This window comes from Cordyceps fumosorosea (genome assembly GCF_001636725.1).
Source record: "Cordyceps fumosorosea ARSEF 2679 chromosome Unknown scaffold_17, whole genome shotgun sequence".
Taxonomy (NCBI): domain Eukaryota; kingdom Fungi; phylum Ascomycota; class Sordariomycetes; order Hypocreales; family Cordycipitaceae; genus Cordyceps; species Cordyceps fumosorosea.
In genome coordinates, this window is record NW_017387317.1 from 139,490 (window position 1) to 157,791 (window position 18,302).

The 18,302-nt window shown below is 53.6% G+C and overlaps 5 protein-coding genes across 5 annotated transcripts; 3 read left to right on the forward strand and 2 right to left on the reverse strand.

Moving 5' to 3' along the window:
* Window positions 1–671: 671 nt before the first annotated feature.
* ISF_06489 (ADP-ribosylation factor family protein) lies at window positions 672–1,370 on the reverse strand (the record flags this gene model as incomplete). The annotated part of the gene is made up of 3 exons (XM_018850093.1): window positions 672–1,080; window positions 1,231–1,250; window positions 1,308–1,370. 3 exons carry the CDS (start codon window positions 1,368–1,370, stop codon window positions 672–674), a joined length of 492 nt encoding a protein of 163 aa, XP_018702581.1.
* Window positions 1,371–5,544: 4,174 nt separating this feature from the next.
* ISF_06490 (DNA-directed RNA polymerase I polypeptide) lies at window positions 5,545–9,290 on the forward strand (the record flags this gene model as incomplete). Its single annotated transcript, XM_018850094.1, has 2 exons — window positions 5,545–6,015; window positions 6,069–9,290. The coding sequence occupies 2 exons, from the start codon at window positions 5,545–5,547 to the stop codon at window positions 9,288–9,290; spliced, it is 3,693 nt and encodes a 1,230-aa protein (XP_018702582.1).
* Window positions 9,291–10,291: 1,001 nt separating this feature from the next.
* On the forward strand, window positions 10,292–12,325 carry ISF_06491 (tyrosinase precursor; the record flags this gene model as incomplete). Its single annotated transcript, XM_018850095.1, has 5 exons — window positions 10,292–10,571; window positions 10,617–10,747; window positions 10,792–11,058; window positions 11,108–11,376; window positions 11,659–12,325. 5 exons carry the CDS (start codon window positions 10,292–10,294, stop codon window positions 12,323–12,325), a joined length of 1,614 nt encoding a protein of 537 aa, XP_018702583.1.
* A 1,636-nt stretch (window positions 12,326–13,961) lies between these two features.
* ISF_06492 (extracellular serine-rich protein) lies at window positions 13,962–14,666 on the forward strand (the record flags this gene model as incomplete). The annotated part of the gene is made up of 2 exons (XM_018850096.1): window positions 13,962–14,213; window positions 14,310–14,666. The coding sequence occupies 2 exons, from the start codon at window positions 13,962–13,964 to the stop codon at window positions 14,664–14,666; spliced, it is 609 nt and encodes a 202-aa protein (XP_018702584.1).
* Window positions 14,667–15,817: 1,151 nt separating this feature from the next.
* Window positions 15,818–17,390, reverse strand: ISF_06493 (cyclin-dependent protein kinase complex component; the record flags this gene model as incomplete). The annotated part of the gene is made up of 2 exons (XM_018850097.1): window positions 15,818–15,982; window positions 16,038–17,390. 2 exons carry the CDS (start codon window positions 17,388–17,390, stop codon window positions 15,818–15,820), a joined length of 1,518 nt encoding a protein of 505 aa, XP_018702585.1.
* Window positions 17,391–18,302: the final 912 nt, after the last annotated feature.

An 18,302-nucleotide genomic window follows, 5' to 3' on the forward strand; every position in this document is an offset into this window, starting at 1 on the left:
TTTCGGCCCCACGCATGCAACCAGGCCAAACTGCAGAGATGAGTTGGCATGATGCACCACCAGCTGTCTCTTGCGGCCCCGCGGCAAAGGAGGGTATGCGCGTGGCTGCGTCCCTGGGATATATCATCCTTAGTTGTCCCTCTTCTTTCCGCATCCTGTCTTCTTCGTAGTTATCCTCTATGCCGCGTCGCTGTTGAGCAATACCGCCTGCGCAGCTGCCTAGCCAACCTATCTCCAAGCCCATGTCGAAATGCTTCCAGGCTGTTTACTCTTCCCTTCTTACTATCCAACACACGCGTGCTGACATATGCTCAAAGTCGTGCTGTGGCTTGTCATTATTCGTCTCTCGTCTCTCGTCTCTCGTCATATGGCCCAATCGCTTGCTACGCCATAAGAGACTTGCAGTATAAACAAAAATCCGAACAAGGAAAGATGCTCCCTCGCAAATGCCCAAAGACGTCCCAGATAACATGAAATAGCGCACACCGATGTCGCCCTCGGTTCTGCTTTGCCTTTGTGTCGCTCCCTCTTTCTAAACATGAACAGAAATCATCAAAGATCCAGTCTTCCGCCGGCATTATCCAGAAAATGGAAAAGAAAACGAGACATGAAACGCCAGCCAGTAAACTCCCTCTGACAGGCGCCACTATACAAGCGCCATTCATCAGAGTCTACCGCCCTGCCCATTTGACGAGAAATTGAACCACAGCATCGAGGTTCGTCTCTTCCTTGGCACTGATGCCATAGCAGCAGACCTCGCGCCCTTGTATCGTTCCGAGTTCAAGAGCATCGATCAGATCATCGACCGACATTTTATCTGGGAGATCTGATTTATTACCAAGTACCAGCAACGGGATCCCTCCAAGGGAATTATATCCCATCAATGAGTGCAGCTGCTCCTTGGCATCGGGAATCTGTGGCAGGTCGGCAATATCGACGATGAAGACAATGGCGTTGACGCCACGGCAATACCTCTCCCACATGGATCGAAATCGCGGCTGGCCGCCCAGGTCCCAGCATTTCAATAGCACATGGCCGTGCTGAACCTTTTTCAGGTTGAATCCAACTGTCGGTATCGAGCTACATAGAAGTCAGTCAAAGAGCTCAGGCAACAACCGAAAGAGGAGTCCTGCCAAGACCTGCGACGTATGAGGCGACGGATGCTCGGCGAAAAGGGGCATGGACAACTGTCACGGCATCATTACAGCCAACTGGGGATATCAGACATACTCGACTGTGAACTCTCCTCCCTGCATTGCACAACATGTTAGCCCCAGTCAACAATACAGCCGCTGTTTGAAACATACCGACAGGACACGCAAGAGCGAAGTTTTCCCAGCGTTTTGCAGGCCTACCACAGTGACTTCCATTTCCTGGGCCCTATAAGCGATTTGCGTCAGTCGACAGGTCGTGTTGCTGAGTTGATCTGCCTGGGGAGGATAGGCAGTGCGTGTCATAGCCGAGATCGAGTCGAAGACGGGTCACAGCCCACGCCGGGCACGCTGTGGCAGGCAGCACGGAGTGCAAGCTTACCAAAATGTGCGCATCAACCAGTCGTATACCTTTCTGAACAACCCTGCCATGCTGGCGGTTTGGCCTGGGACGGCAGAGTTCCCTGGCGTGTGGTTGGCAGAGTGTGAAGGCACGGTTCTCGGCTGGGCTCGGTCAAGTGCAGGTCTCGCACTGGTCGGCGGAGCACGCAGCTCTTCGTGTGATGGCAGGATGCCCGAGACGCCTTGCGGCGGTGCGCAGAGATCTGGAAGAGGCTCGTGCTGTAGCCAGAGTGTATGGCAGGTCGGAAAGTCTCGTGGCAAGCCGTATAGCTTGGTTCGTTCGAAGGATGGCGCAGCGGCGGGCTAGGTGCGTCGTTTTCGATCGGATGGGTTGTTTGTGGGCTGGGCCGGGCACGTCTACGGTGGTGTAATAATGTTGGCTCAGAGGCCAGGGTAGGAGAGCCACGAGGACAAATACCTATCCTGAGCTTCAGGTCTGCCGCCAGTGAAGCTGTTGGGCAGAGAGCCGCAGGCAGGAGTGGAACAAGGCAGAAAAACAAAAACGCCGATGAGCGGCTGGAGCTTGATGAGGTAGAAGAGAGAAAGAGGTGTGGTGTCGTGGCCGTGTAGGTAGTTAGGAAGGCAAGCAGCGACAAGTGGCTGCAAAGGGTACCTCTTTTCCACCAGGCAGAGGAAAAAAGGCAAGACAGTTGAAAGGTACCTGCGGCCGTTGTATCGTCTTCAACCCCCACCTGACACAGCAGGCAGCTGCTCTGGCGCTGCAGAGGCCCGCTATCCTTAGGTGGTAGCCCGGCCCGCCACAAGTACCCTGGTCTGAGGTACCGAATAAGTCGACAGCTCCGTGGTGCGGCGCCACGGCCTTGAGGGAGAGAGAGAAGGTCGCCAAAGAGGCAAGCAAGACACACATGCAATGAGCGGCTGCGACTCTGAATGTCTACCTCTAGTAACTGGCTACCTGCTGAAGTGGAATAACTTATTAGCGGTGCTTTAGTGCAGAGCTTGCTCTTCTGCACCTGTAAGCAAGCTGCAACTCGAGTGCAGCCCCGTGTGGCTGTACCTACAGTACATACATAGCAGCTCATGGTAATAGGCATGTTTGATAGTGAACGTGTACCTCTCAACAATAAGAGCACTCCGGGGAAGTACTCAAAGGGTATCTACGGATAGGTACCTACCTTAATTATGTACGGATAGGCATAGACGATAAACCAAAAAAGGGCTTAGCAAGTTGAGTTGCAAAGGTGGTCGTAGCCAGGTACAAATCAGTACCAGGGTGTGTAAAGGCAAATAGTGTGCCATCACTAACTAAAACAGTACAACCCAACGGAGCCGATACTTCAGCCAATGATGAGCTCCGGCTACCTGACTTTTCAGTAACCAGGCACCTAATCAGCTCTTTTTGTTGAAATAACCGGTGTTCTTTTTTTTGTATAATTTCTTCTCAGTTTATCATCGTCCGGTCTCCCATGCTTGCTTTGGTTGGCTGACAGTCCGATCTGATTTCTGTTGCTGCATGGTAGCCGCTGAACTGCAGGCAAGCAGGAGCCCCCAAGAGACAATGCTGGGGCCCACTCCATCACCATGGCCACTGTATCCGTAACCCAAGGAACGCTGTTTCTGCATCGCACCTAGCATCGTGAACTACAAGCTGTAGACCACAGTTGGCAAAAGCAATCTGCTCAACGAGACTCCTCTTTACCAGATAGGTTTTCCCATCGACCTAGATTCTGAGAACGACAATCAACCAGTCTTAGATACTAGCAGCTCTCCCCGCCGCGGCGTACCGACACCACCACCAGCTAGGCACGTAACGGCACGCAACAAGGTCGCAGCACCCGCCCTGACGAGACGTCATACCACAAGCCAGCGTCACCAGACCTTCAACCTAGTACTCCTGTGGCCACCCTCTTCTTCTTCTTCTTACCCGTTCAATCAACACTACCAAGCTGCCCAGAGGATCTTCACCATAACCATGTTCTACTGGCCCAGTCTGGCTCGTCATAAGCAGCTAACGTTAGCCAATGTCCCACCGTTGAGCCGAGTCCTACTTCCCCTTCCTTTCCGCCCGTTATTTTCCCTTTTCTGAATCTAGCTCCCGCCGCCAAGGGTTCCTTCATAGCCCAAGCGCTGGGCAATCTGCAAGAGGTGCATGGTTCGGTACGTTGGCTCTTTCACAAGACAACACATGGCTTCTGCGGCTACCTGTTAACTCCAGGTGCCGCTACTCGCGTTGTGCAGCATGACATCCTTCGTACTGCGCTGTGTCCGCTGGATACATGTGCAGTACGACACGGGATACACTGCCCGACTTCTTCTTCTTATTCCGAGTACGCCTATAGCTATTCTGTTCGAACCCAAACCAGCGGCCGCTCGCCGGTGAACTGGTGCACACGGTGTCTCACCGACTTGACGCTGTCCCTCCGTAATTATGCCGGCCTATCGCCACATACATATCTATCGGGCAGGTGTTATACTTCACGCCCCAGCATAGGCTCAGCAGGAACCCCCCCCCCCAGAGACGTCTATTTTGCTTCCCTGAGCAGAGGACTCCTTTGGCCTCTGTCGATGGCCTAGACCTGCGCCAGCCAGTCTACGTCCGTGTTTATTACCAATACAGTCAAGAGACTATCCCGCCAACCACCCCGCGTCGTTGCTCCGATACACCAAGCTGCAATGGCAAGGCCGCTGCTTCGCGCCGGGAGAACGGCGAGGCTTGCATCGTGCAGCTTGCAGCTTGCAGTGTGCGGCTTGCAGGTACTTGTGCAGCGTGCAGCAAGCCATGGCTAGAAAAAGGCGACCAAGCCAAAAGTCTGCCTTCACCTAGCCGACATGTCTGCCTAGCAGGCCGCAGTCATGGTGAATCCGGTTCGGTTCATACACAATCCAGTGATATATGATACATGCTGGGGACGACCTGGCACTGGGCCGAGATACGAGCTTCCCCTCTCTCAGATCACGACTGTCCACTTTCTTCATTAACCATGGTCATCTGCTGCTGCACGCCGAAGGAGAAAAATGGATAAACGGAATCAGGTCTCATGCTGCAGACCACAGATGCAGGCCGCTGCCCCTCCTTGCCTCACACAAGCCTAATGTGGCTTGAGATCCTTGCTTGCAATACTACCCTCCTAGACGCTATTTAATGGTACGTAACGGTTCGCATCACGACAGACATGGCCTCAGTCTAGGCCGCGCGCGCCACTGTTCAATCAACGTCTGTCGCCTTTCCGCGAGTCAAAAGGTTCTTCTACACTAGCAACGTAAATCAGGTCAACTGTGGCACGGGCTTGGCGGCGGCGAAACCTTCTATATAGTGCAGAGGTAACAGTTGTAGCTCAAAACGGGATATGCCTCCGGACTGCAATAACAACCAGCTGTCATCCATCTTCACCGCAATAGGCACCATTGCCTCTCACTGGGGACTCAAACCGTGTGTCTTGCTTTTATGTCGACCTTCCACTCTATCCTTCCCAACCAATGGCCAAGAACAAAATGGGAGGGGCCCCTGCAAGGCATCGGCTCTTCGCACCTATGAGAGACGAGACTTTCACCGAAAACGATCACAGCGAACGACTGCCGTGTGTTACCCGAAGAGGCTCTCTGCTGCGACTTACAGTTGGCTGATCATGGGCTGGCAAGCTGGCTGGCCCCTTGTCTTGTGGTTGAGCGAACTGTTGCTGCAGCTCTCCAGCTCATCCGCCCCTCTTCTGCCTTCTCCAACAGCTGCACCCCCACTTGGGCCTGGCGTCACCGTATCGATAGCTACTATCTCATGTGACTTTATCTTATCGCAACTTTTTTTTTTGCAGCAAGCTCGTTGAAGGTCGTTCAGATCGCAGAGCAAACGCAACTTTTTTTTCGACTCGCTGCTGCTCGCCGTGACCTGCCAAGAACGCACTCTGCAGAGCTCTGCATGTATTTTGACTAAGGGAGCGCAGTCTTTCCTTCTACCTTCTCGAGTATACAAAGCTTTTGATCAGCCTGCGCAATCTACACAGCACTCCGTGGCTGGCCGCTCTCGACTCTCACAATGGCTCCCTCGGCGACGCGGACCGATTGGGACCATGAATATCACCTTCTAAGAAGAGAAAATCTCTTTCGAAACCCCCCCGAAGACCATACGGCCTATCCTGCACTCCAATTGGCGGTCAATCCTCACATCGAGTCCTTCAATGCCCTATTTCGAGACGATGGCAAGCCCAGTCTCCTCGATCACGCCTTGGCTGATATTGGCACCAAGACCTACTTCGACGGTGACGAGCGAAAGGGGCTTGATAATAAGAACAAGCTTAATATTCGCATCAAGAAGGTTATGCTGAACCGAGCTCATGTTCCCCCATCAAATAAGACCGCCAAGAACCGCGAAATCTTCCCTGCGGAATGCCGAGAGCGACATGTCACATACCGAGGGCGCCTGTCGGCCACCTTTGAGTACGACATCAATGGCGGCGACTCTCACGAATTTGTTCGCGACCTAGGCCAGATCCCCATCATGCTCAAGGTACGATTTTCCGTGCCCGGTGTAGGAATGCGCATGTTGCTAACAAAATACAGTCGAATCGTTGTCATCTCGAGAACAACTCACCTGCTCTTCTCGTCGCGCGTAAAGAAGAGTCCGAGGAACTTGGAGGGTATTTCATTGTCAACGGTATCGAAAAGATCATTCGTATGCTACAACTCAACAAGCGTAACTTTCCCATGGCCATCAATCGACCCAGTTTCCAAAACCGGGGCCCCGGTTACTCCTCCTACGGTATCATTCTACGCTCCGTCCGCCCTGACGAAACCTCCCAAACCAACGTCCTACACTACCTCAACGACGGCAACGTCACCTTCCGTTTCTCATGGCGCAAGAACGAGTACCTTGTGCCCGTCGTCATGATTATGAAGGCTCTAGTCGACACGAGCGATCGCAAAATTTTTGAGGGCGTCATTGGTCCCCAGGGCAGCAAGGCAACTGAAAACACTTTCCTGACCTATCGTGTTGAGCTGCTTCTCCGCACATACAAGTCATATGGACTATACGCTCAGTACGAGACGCGAGCCTACCTCGGCAAGAAATTTCGAGTTGTTCTTGGTTTGCCAGAGACCGTATCTGATTACGATGCCGGTACCGAGTTCCTCCGCCGGGTTGTCTTGGTTCACCTTGGCAATGTCGACGTTACTGAGAAGCAGGATGATGAAAAGTTCAGAATGCTCCTGTTCATGATCCGCAAGCTCTACTCCCTCGTTGCCGGTGAATGCGCTGTCGACAATCCCGATGCGATCCAGAACCAAGAGATCCTCCTTGGCGGTTTCTTGTACGGCCAGATCCTCAAGGAGAGGCTAGATGAGTTCCTTGGAGTCGGGGTTCGCTTGTCTCTGCGTGAATACTTCCGACGCCACCCTAGCCTCACATTTCACTCTGAAGAATTCCGGAAAGACTTTCCCATAAACATCTTTCGCAAGGCCAACGAAAATCTAGGCGCCTCGCTGGATTACTTCCTCTCCACTGGCAACCTGGTCAGTCCATCTGGTCTAGATCTTCAGCAGATAGCTGGTTTCACTGTCGTGGCCGAAAAGCTCAACTTTCTCCGTTTCATTGCCCACTTTCGCATGGTGCATCGTGGTGCTTTCTTCGCCCAGCTCAAGACGACGGCAGTCCGAAAGCTTCTTCCCGAATCATGGGGGTTCATGTGCCCCGTTCACACCCCTGATGGTGCTCCTTGTGGCCTGCTTAACCATTTGGCACACAAGTGCAAGATCATGACTGATCATATTGACGTCTCCAAAGTACCTAGCCTCGTTCAGCAGCTTGGTGCTCGGAATACTTCTACCGCCTCTTCAGCAGAAAGCGTCGTCATCATGCTCGACGGGAAAATTCTTGGGTGGTGTACTCCAAAGGAGTCTGTTCGTGTCGCAGACTGCCTTCGCCACTGGAAGGTGGAAGGCACCCACGGTGTGCCTCTGCACCTCGAGATCGGGTATGTTCCACCATCCACGGGCGGCTCATACCCTGGTATCTACATGACGTCGACACCCTCGCGCATGATTCGACCTGTCAAGTACCTGCCTCTGCAAAAGGAGGACATGGTCGGCCCCTACGAGCAGCCGTACATGTCTATTGCTATCGTGCCCGAGGAAATCGAATCCGGCCTGTCGACCCACGTCGAGTTTGATCCCACAAACATTCTCTCCATCTTGGCAAACATGACTCCCTTCTCCGACTTTAACCAGTCGCCGCGTAACATGTACCAGTGTCAGATGGGTAAGCAAACCATGGGTACCCCTGGTACAGCACTGGTACATCGTACCGACAACAAGTCATACCGCTTGCAGACCGGCCAGACACCCATTGTCCGGGCTCCACTGCATAATACCTACGGCTTTGACAACTTTCCCAACGGCACCAACGTAGTCGTCGCCGTTATTTCCTATACTGGTTACGACATGGACGACGCCATGATTATCAATAAGTCCTCGCACGAGAGAGGATTCGGTTATGGTTCCGTCTACAAGACGAAGAAAATCACCCTCAAGGACGATGCAAGAACAAAGGCGACTAAGAGTGTGACCAAAGCTTTCGGCTTCGCCCCGCACAGCTTCGTCAGCGCGGCGTACCAGGGTATGCTGGATGATGACGGGTTACCACACGTCGGCCGTCTTGTCCAGGAGGGCGATGTCATCTGTGCATGGCACACGGTGGTACCCGACTACCGTGGTGACCTCGTCAATCTAGATGGCATTACGCATTACGAGAAATACAAGGATGGCGAGACCGGCTTCATTGAGGAAGTTCGACTAATTGGTGCCGAAACCGGCTCGGAGTCCTTACAGACTATCTCGATCAAGTTCCGCATTCCTCGCTCCCCTATTATCGGTGACAAATTTTCGTCTCGTCACGGCCAAAAGGGTGTTTGCTCACAAAAGTGGCCAGCTATTGACATGCCGTTTACTGAATCCGGAATGCAGCCTGATACCATCATCAACCCCCACGCTTTCCCGTCGCGAATGACCATTGGCATGTTCGTCGAGTCGCTGGCCGGCAAGGCCGGTGCCCTGCACGGTCTCGCGCAAGACTCGACGCCGTTCCAGTTTAACGAGAAGCATAGAGCGGCAGACCATTTTGGCGAACAGCTCAGACAGGCGGGTTTCAACTACCATGGCAACGAGCCCATGTATTCCGGCATCACTGGCGAAGAGCTGGCTGCGGACATTTACATTGGTGTCGTCTACTACCAGCGTCTGCGTCACATGGTCAACGACAAGTTCCAAGTGCGTACGACGGGTCCCATTGTACCGACGACCGGCCAGCCTATCAAGGGTCGTAAGCGTGGTGGTGGCATCCGTGTCGGTGAAATGGAACGTGATGCGCTGCTAGCGCACGGTACAGCGTTCTTGCTGCAAGATCGTCTGCTCAACTGCTCGGATTACACCAAGTCGTGGATCTGTCGTCGGTGCGGCTCCTTCTTGTCGGTGCAACCAACAGTGTCGCAATTCGCGCCTTCGAGAAAGAAGGCTCCCAGCGTGGTGCGCTGCCGCCACTGCGCCATCAGAATCGACGACGAGGATGGCATCGACCTGACGGAGATTCAGGGTGAGATCTGGGAGGATGGTCAGGGCCACTCGTGGGTCGGTGGCGACCAGACCACGCAAATTGTGGTGCCAGGTGCCCTCAAGTACCTTGACGTCGAGTTGGCGGCCATGGGCGTCAAGCTCAAGTACAAGATTGATCAGGACGATAAGCCACGCAAGGGTGAACTGAAGCCACTGCCGCTGACAGCCATCAAGGCATAAGGCAAAGAAAAGTGAATATTATGTTTGGGTCTCTTTTTTTTGTAGATAGTTTGGATTTTTACTGTCGTTTCTATAGCAGATGAGGCACATGCAAGTCATGAGGACGTTTGTATACCTCGGGGGCGCATTCAGGAGCATACATTAAGCGGTTGAATTATGACAAATCAACTTACATCTCTCTGCCTCTTCTTTTTGCTTCTGCATGTGACTATGGGCCGAGAAAGAATTGAGCAGTCGCGTTTTGCATGTTGCACAAAGGGCCTGTATACAAGCGAGTCTATGGGGTTGGCCGAGCATCGCGGTGTCCGAGGCGGCACAAGCAAGAGGAACGAAGAACCACGAGGGCCGAAAACTTCGCATCTCTACCTTGAATGCGGTCAAGGTACCCAGATACACTGCGTAACGGCCAACAAGGCGGAGTGAGTAATTCGGGTAGGTACATACGTAGAATCAGACAGAGCGAAAATGTCCCAAGGTTTGCCGCGGGCAGCTGGCAGGCACCAAACACGGCACTTCTTGCTCGTGAACGCGTTTACCAGCTGCCCAACAACGCAACTACATCATTTCGCGGAGCAAACGAAGTCCTGCTTCCCCCATTCTTGGCTTCTTCTTTCGCTGTTTTCACCCTCATCTTTCTGCTTTCGTCATTTGTCATTTCAGATACCCGCCCTCGTTTGGGGATACACAATTCCATCATTTTCTGGTTATCACGAGATACAAACGCACCGACACCTGCCAACAAACGAACGCACTGCTCGTCCCTGGATAAGTATATAAGAGGCATCAGGGTGCTGTCCCGGAGCCAGGAGGCACACTAATAGGCGTGCTGTTGTCAACAATTTCCAATAATCGAACCCGCCGAGTCGATATTCAATACTCGAGAGTGTCTCCTCAACCTATACAAGAGATACAACGGATGCCAGAATCCTACTTGTTCTTAAAACTTTTCAGTCTTTCTTGCTTTCTTCCTTCATTGTCAATCCCAGTTCGATACCGTCAACATGCTTCTGACACTACTGCTCGCTCTTGCTGGCGTGGTGGCCTCCACAGCGCGGTCGTATGACTATGGCATTGATATAGACCAGCTCATTCGCAGACAAGATCCTGCGGCCAAGATTATTGTCGGCAAGTTGCCGCTGGCTTCTAATGGAAGCACGCCCATCAGACCCGAGATTCGCGACATGAGAAAGAACGGTTACATGTGGGATCTATACATTCTGGCGCTGAGTATGTTTCAGTCTGTCGGCCAAGACCAGTCGCTATCGTGGTACCAAATTGCAGGTAAGATGCATCCCTCAAGTTCGCTTCTCCCATTGACACGAGTAGGTATACATGGTGTTCCTTTTCAGCCTTGGAATGGCGTCCAGCCTGCACCAGGGGCAAGCCAGTCGGGCTACTGCACTCACAGCTCGGTCTTATTCCCGCTGTGGCACCGGCCATATCTCGCGCTCTATGAGGTAAGTAGGCTACTGTCGAATTTGAGCATGGCTAATGCTTGCAGCAACAAATGTTCAAACTGGCAAATGCTATCGCTGGGCTATTTACCAACGCGACGGAGCGAAACTTGTACCAGCAAGCCGCATCCCGATTTCGTATTCCGTACTGGGATTGGAGCTTGCCTGCTCCCCCTGGCGAGACACATTTCCCCGACTGCTTCTGGAGCCCGGTGATTTTGCAATACGGACCGAATGGACTACAGCACATTCGCAACCCGCTCTTTTCGTACATGTTTCATCCGGTAGAGGAAGACGCCTTCATCTGGAACCCGGTAAGTTCTGTTACCTACAACTCTCCTTGAAAATACTCTAACCAGTTAGCTCAAACGCTGGAGTGAGACCAAGCGAGCTCCGAACATGACGGTTAGCGAGACCGCACCGCCCTCGGAGAACTTTCAAGTCAGCGCCGCGCTCTTGTCGAAACTGCCCGAGTTGCAGCAGCGACTCTATATCATATTCTCTAATTATCACGAATTCAATGCCTTTAGCAACAAAGCCTGGGCATCGTCCCAAAAAGCGTCAAATCTTGACTCACTTGAATCGATCCACGACATTATTCACCTGTACGGAGGCCTGAAGGGCCACATGACGTACGTTCCTCTGTCATCGTTTGATCCCCTCTTCTTTTTGCATCATACGATGGTAGATCGCCTAATATCAATCTGGCAAGTGCTGAATCCAACTGCGTGGATTCAGCCAATGGCGAACGGCGAGACAAGCTACACGGCACCGAAAGGGACTATCCAGGATTCCACCAGTCCCTTGGTGCCGTTTTATGCTACCCCAGATACTTTTTGGACCTCAGATACGTCACGAACGACAGAGGCATTTGGATATACCTACACTGATACACGGCCGCATGTCGACGATAGAGTCGCCTTGCAGCAGTCGCTTGTGCGCAAGATCAACACCTGGTATGGCGCTTCCAGTCCCGCAGGAATTGCCGCGAAGGATTCACAGCTCCGAGTGTCCGCATTGGAAAAGACTGGCGGGCTTTGGAGTACGAAGGCGTCGAAAGGCGTGCCAAATATTAAGCTGACGGCCACGGATCCTCCTTCCGACAAGATTGTCAAAGCGGGCGCGTACACGGAATGGATTGCCAACGTCCAAGTCAATGTCGAGGCATTGGAAGGAGTTTTTGACGTGCACTTCTTTGTAGGCGCACCCGCCGACAATCCGACAGACTGGACTTTGTCGCCAAACCAGATTGGCACTGTGGCGATTTTTGCTATGAATCATTCAACGGGATCGCAATCCAAAATATCTGGTACACTACCGCTAACGACGGCGCTCATGAAACTCGTTGCGACTGGAACTTTGCCCAACTTAGATCCAAGCGCCGTAACACCTTTTCTCCGGCGCACACTGGAGGTCAGAGTGCGCAGCCACAACGACAGTGTGGTCGATTTAGCTCGAGTTGAGGGTCTACATATCGAAATTTCCAGCACCTGCGTCAAAGTCCCTGCGAGCGATGTCGAGCTCCCTACCTGGGGCGACTCTACATTGGAGTTGACAGTATGGCGCGATGAAATATCATAGGCGCTAGGCATGGCAGTATACGCGTTAGAACAGACGATTTTGGGTGCATACTTTAGGCTAGATGTGTTATCGGAATTTTGATATGGTGGCAGTTATTGGCGACAGCCAGGGCTTGTATTTTCTTGGAGGCATCGTCGCATTATGACTAGCCATGTGGTAGTTATGTTTGAGTACCTGTTAGAGTCTGCCAATGGATGTTTATTTGTTTGATGTTGACATTGTGCCTGGAGTGAGCCGGCGGTGTGGTTGTTTGAGGTGGACAGTTGTGAAACGAGGCGACGGCGCGGCCAGTTTCAGTGATCGGGCTGTCGGCCTTTTTTGCTTTTCACTTGGTGCCGGCTTACACGATCTCGACAGGTTCGAATCCCAAGCCACAAGAACTATTCGATGGAGGAGTTGGGCTTTTCTCGCACAGCCCCGATCATTCGGTCGACCAGCTCTCCAGGCTATCTAGCCTACTATCTGCCAACAGTCAATACGAACCAAAGAAAGTAACGAGCCGGCTAGTCTCATGTCTCCGGGGACCGGCCGCTGGGACGGGATGGAGGAGCCGGCAGTCAGAGGTTCCGCGCCGTGGCCCTTGTCTCAGGCGGTTTTAGCGTTTCCTTGTGCCGTCCTTGCCTATCTTGGTTGTAGTGGTAAAGACGGCAGAGGGGTGGGTTTATTGCTTACCAACTGGTGAGAGAAGGCAGGGCAAGATCAAGCTCGCTTAATCTAGGAGCTTTGCTGCTGCGACACACGGGGGGGTCGAGTATCAAGGGCTCTTCCCATCTTGATGACGAGAAGACCAGAGAGAGATGCGGAGGCCGTCCGGGGCTGAAACCAGAACAGGGCGAGACATCGTCCTGTCGGGGTAGTTTGGCGTCCCAATTCTTTCCCAATTCGCCACTAAACGGATCGACCAGACACTCCCGAGCCCCAGACTTTTGATTAGCTAGCTATGTGCCCCTAGTGGCGGTCAAGCTAGGAAACGGACGGAACAGAGGAGCTACGGCCGGCCTGGAAGCTGACCGTATCGATGATTCCAAAGGATTATTTTGGTAAGGGCGGGGGAACATTACGGTCAAGGACTTGACCATGTCAACTGCGCTCATGGATAAGAAAATACGGTCACCGATTGGAGGCAAAACTTGTCTGAACTGGTAGTTGCAAGTTCACCCCGTCTTGTCGATGCAGCAACAACCTTTTTTTGGCTCAGCCCTTTTTGCCTTCATGCCCAGAAGCCACACACGCCCCCCTCGTCACAAGGACCCCTTGTAATCGGCCTAATCAGGAGGGCGGCTTAACGACAAGAGGTTGTTGGCGTTTCGGGTAGGGTGGGTGGTGCAGTAGACCCCAAGCAGCAAGGCATTCTCATTAGGTTGTGTTGCGTCTGTAACTTGTTATGGACGAATGCGCTTGCTTGGGCAGCTGTCCAACTGTGGTTCACAGTACAACATCGTCTCCCAGGGAAAGGATTTGTCACATATATAAAGCGAAGCGGCCATTCTCATATCCCACCTACTTGTCAACTCTTGTCTATATACCACATTCCATCACCCAACACTCGCTGTCTGGCTCCTCACGAAGCTCTTCCCTCTTCTACATTGACTACTTGTCTTACACACAAACACAAACACCCGTACAACCAAGCAACATGCGCTCCAACATCGCCCTCCTCGCCGCTACCGCCGCTGCCGCGCAGGCCAAGATGATCCGTGTCGACGTCGGCATGGACGGGCTCACCTTCAGCCCCGACGTCATCACCGCCGCCAAGGGCGACATGCTCTCCTTCCACTTCTACCCTCAAAGGCACAGCGTCGTCCTCGGCACCAAGGACAAGCCCTGCGAGCCCGCCACCGAAGAACTCTTCTACTCTGGCTTCATGCCCACCACCGAAGGCGAAGCCGTGAGTTTTTCTTTTCCTCGCTTCGCTCGACGTCGGCCGTTCCGAAGCAAGTCGGAGAAGGAAATGTATATGTGCTAATGAAGGAATCGCTACTAGGCCTCCACGTTCATGGTCACCGTCAACTCGACGGACCCGATGTACCTGTACTGCTCCAGCGCCAAGCACTGCCAGGGCGGCATGGTCGCCATCGTCAACGGCGACAAGGACGCGCTCGACACGTACAAGACGGCCGCCGCCAAGGCCACCGACAACGTCTCCCCGAACTCGGTCACCGGCGGCACCATCATGAGCAACAACGGCGCCGGCATGAGCACCGGCGGCACCAAGACGTCCGCCGGCGGCACGGGCGCCTCGGCGTCGAGCACGTCCAAGCCCGGGGCGGCGGCCGGCTTCAAGGCTTCCATGGCGGGCGTGCTGGTGGCCGCGGGCGGCGTCGCTGCGATGATGCTGTAATGTGGGAATAATTTGACAGTGGGATGTAATGGGGAATGTTCTACTGGTAGATACATTTGGCTAGGGAAAAGAGAATGGACGATAATGATGACTTAATGTCAGCTACTTACTGCCTGGTGTAAACACTGTGACATGTAATTTTGAACGTATAATTTGACAACTGATTAAAGATTAAGAATATGGTGGAAACGGCATAAATCAAGTTTTAAAAAAATCCAATTCAATGTGCATTGCCGGTTCTGACCACCAGCGTAAGTGGAGGTTGTTGGTGGTGTTAGTGGTGGTGGTGGTGGTGATTGCTTCACGGCACGACGTCAAAAAAAGCTCCAATCGCCCCCCCACCCAGCATTTCGGCTCCGCGATCCGATCGCATCGATCCCCCCGGTCCTGGGCGTTCACAAGACGAAAATCTTCTTCCAGATAGTTTCGACGACCCGGGGCCCTTGACCGTCGATGTGACTGACCGTGGGCGGGTAGTTCTCTGCACGCCCCTCCCCCCTTTGCAACCACATTCTGAGAAAACTTGCTCACGTCGCACGCACGCCCCGAAAACTTGCTCACCCGGGTGCGAAAATCCCCACGAAGCCCGCTCACCTTCCCTCGCTTTTCTATACAGGTACAGATGTCCCGTTTAAATAGAAGAGATAGAAGTTGGATAAGTTGGAGAGTAAAGATAGGAGCGATAGGAGGCGTAGGAGGGATAAAGGGGACAAAGGCATGAACGGATGAAAGGATAGAAAGCATAGAAAGCATAATAAGAACAGTCATCGCTACACGCACAACATCACTGAACCAACAGGCTTTCCGGAATAATTAATCGTGACGCATCATCAGCTCTAAATACCTTGGTCGCCTGAAATACTCTGATGAAGATGTTAAAGAAAAAATGAAACAGAAAAGAGGAAACCAAAAAACGACCCCAACGCCGATGCAATGAATCTGCGTGATTCGACCTCCTGTAAATATATTTCGATTTCTTGCGCAGGCCGTCTTGTCCGTTGCCTAAGACGTGATTTGTGTCGAGCCGCGACTGTCTAAAATGAGCTTCCCTTTCCGATTTCACTGCCACATTCCCTGGCAATTACAAAAAATGGTGGTGTATTTGCATCGCCCCTTGGTCTTCTTTTCGAGGGGGTCAGCTGGCGGGCGGTTTATTTAATACCGACTCCCTTGGCCACGACTTCGCGGGCGTAGAATTCGACCAGCATTGTAGCGTAGCCTTCGAGCTCCTCGACGGGAATAGCCAGTCGAAAATCGTTGAGAACGAGGAATTGGAGCTCCAAATGGTTTAGTTCGGCAAGCGGCAGACCACCAACCTAGATATGTTTGTTAGTCCCAGTCAAAATGGCCATGCAATCTGCGGGTACGTACCTTGGCATATCTCGAGTTGGTGTAAAAGACGTCCGAAAAGAATTTACTTGCGCAAGTGACGCCCGAGATGATGAGACGATGGATGTTGAAGCTGTCGACGACAAAATAGGTCGCTGGGCTAGCAACATGGCGCTCCTCTGGCGCAAACGGTTTGACACCGTCCTCTCGTGCCGTTGGCGAGTCGACCATTGCATCGTCCGCGTCGTCGTCATCGTCGTCGGCCAGGTCAGAGTCCGTCTCGTCCGAGTTGTCGGTGGCAGAGGTAGTGGTATCGCGCATTGTCGTGTCGACCTGCCGCGAGGCAGAGCGCGAGTGGGCAGGATATGTTTGCGACTGGGAAGCGGCCCTTTGACGGGCACGCTCCGTCTTGACGACTCTATCATTGACGCGCTCCGTCATGCGGTCAAAGTACACAAGCAGGCTCAGAAACACCTCATAGGTGGTTGGGCAGTACTTGTGTATTCTGCCGAGGTAGCTAAGGATGGAGATGGCAGGGACGTTTTTACCGTGGAAGGCCAGGACAGAGTGGCTCAGTGGGCTCATGTGCGAGCCGGAGGCGTCGTGAGTCTGGTTGGCCTGCTGCTGATGGGTGACATTGCGCTGCATGGCATCGTGCTGCAGGTCGTTTGTAGTTGTGATTTTGGTGAGCAGCGCGGCGACCATGTCAATGACGTCGTTTATAGGCATGGCGCTAATCTCGTACTTGGTCTGACCTGCCGAGGGGCCGTTGGCGGGGCCTCCGATCATGCCCTCCTGTACGAGAGTTGTGATGTGTGCGAGATCGCGGACATGAACGACAGGCGCAACGGGGGCATCGACCGGCGGCGCCAGAGGACCGGCGGCGGGTTGGGCAGCAAGACCGGCCGAGGGGCCGTGGATGCGATAGTCGTCGGAGGGCGGTGAGGGCTGCTGCTGCCGGGGGTCGGAGGCTAAAGCGGGAGGATGAAATTGTGTCACAGAGACGTCATCTCTCTTGATGGCATCCATAGACGCCAAATTTGCATCATCTGCCGAGGAAGGTGGCGGGACGACGGCGGTGGGGGATGAGGACGGTGGGGGTGAGGGAAACCTGGCGGGCCCGGCGCGAGAGGAAGGAGAAAACTGATGGGTGCCAGCCGAGGCGGCGGGGGAGGCGGAAGCCTTGGGGGCGCGGCACGAGGCAGCCGAGTCCCTGCGAGACGAAGACGACGAGGCGAGCCGCGAGGAAGGTGAGTGGTGTAGCGGGACCGTCGCAGCAGCGTTGGTGGCGGAAGAAGATGTCGACCGTTGTCGCGCGCGGCCCGGCGATTGTTGGTAGTGAGGAGGTTCGTGGGAGCGGGGCGACTTGCGTTGCAGCGAAGAGCTGGTAATCATGGTATGAAATCGTGAGAGGTCGGTTACGAAGTCGCCAATTACTGCTGCCATTTCATCGTCGTGCGCACTGGGGAGAGATGGTGTGTGGTGCGAGTGCGTATTTTTTTTTTTTTTGCCCTTCCCTTGTCTCGGTGAAGGAGAGGAGTGTTATTCCCCTGCGTGTCTCGGTGCGAGGCGGGGGAGTACCAGTACGACCAGGGGCGAGCTACCCAGTGGAAGCGGGATTGCGTCTCGAAAAAAAACTGACGCAAGAGAAGGACAAGGCGCGAGGTTAGCGAATGCTCCTGATTAAAGAAACGTGAGAACGAGGAAGAGGAAGGAAAGCAAGACAAATGCGACGCCAGCGAACAAGGAGATGAAGAAAGAGGTGTTGATGAAATGGCGGAAGCAGGGAGGAAGGAGAATTTGGGGGAGGCGAGCGATAGCGGGGGGGGGCGTTTTCGTTTTTCTCCTTGGCCCAAGCAAGGCAAGGTGCCTGGGCTGGGCTGGGATGGGCTGGGCTGGAAGACGGGGGTTGTAGCGGCTGTAGCGGCTGGTTGGGCGGCTTTTCTGGGTGTGTTCTTCAGAGCACCACAGCGGCTGGAATGCCCAAGAACACTGAAGGAGCCGCTAAAAGTCCACCACTGCGCTGACGATCGTGGCCTTGCAGCAGCTGGCAGTAGATGGATGATGGCTTGCTTGGGAACGAACCAACGCAACGCTATCGTGCTGGCGTCGGCGACAATGAACCGGAACGGCCAGCCCGAGCCAATCTCGGCCTAGGCAGGCGGCCACACCGTACCAGATGACGACGGGGCAGCGGACGGAGCAGAGTCCCTATCGCCACTGTCGACGAAAAAAAGAGGAGCCGGCTATCGGGCCAGGGCGAATCAAGGCTGACGTATTGACGGTTCCATGACTCGGCATCCGTGT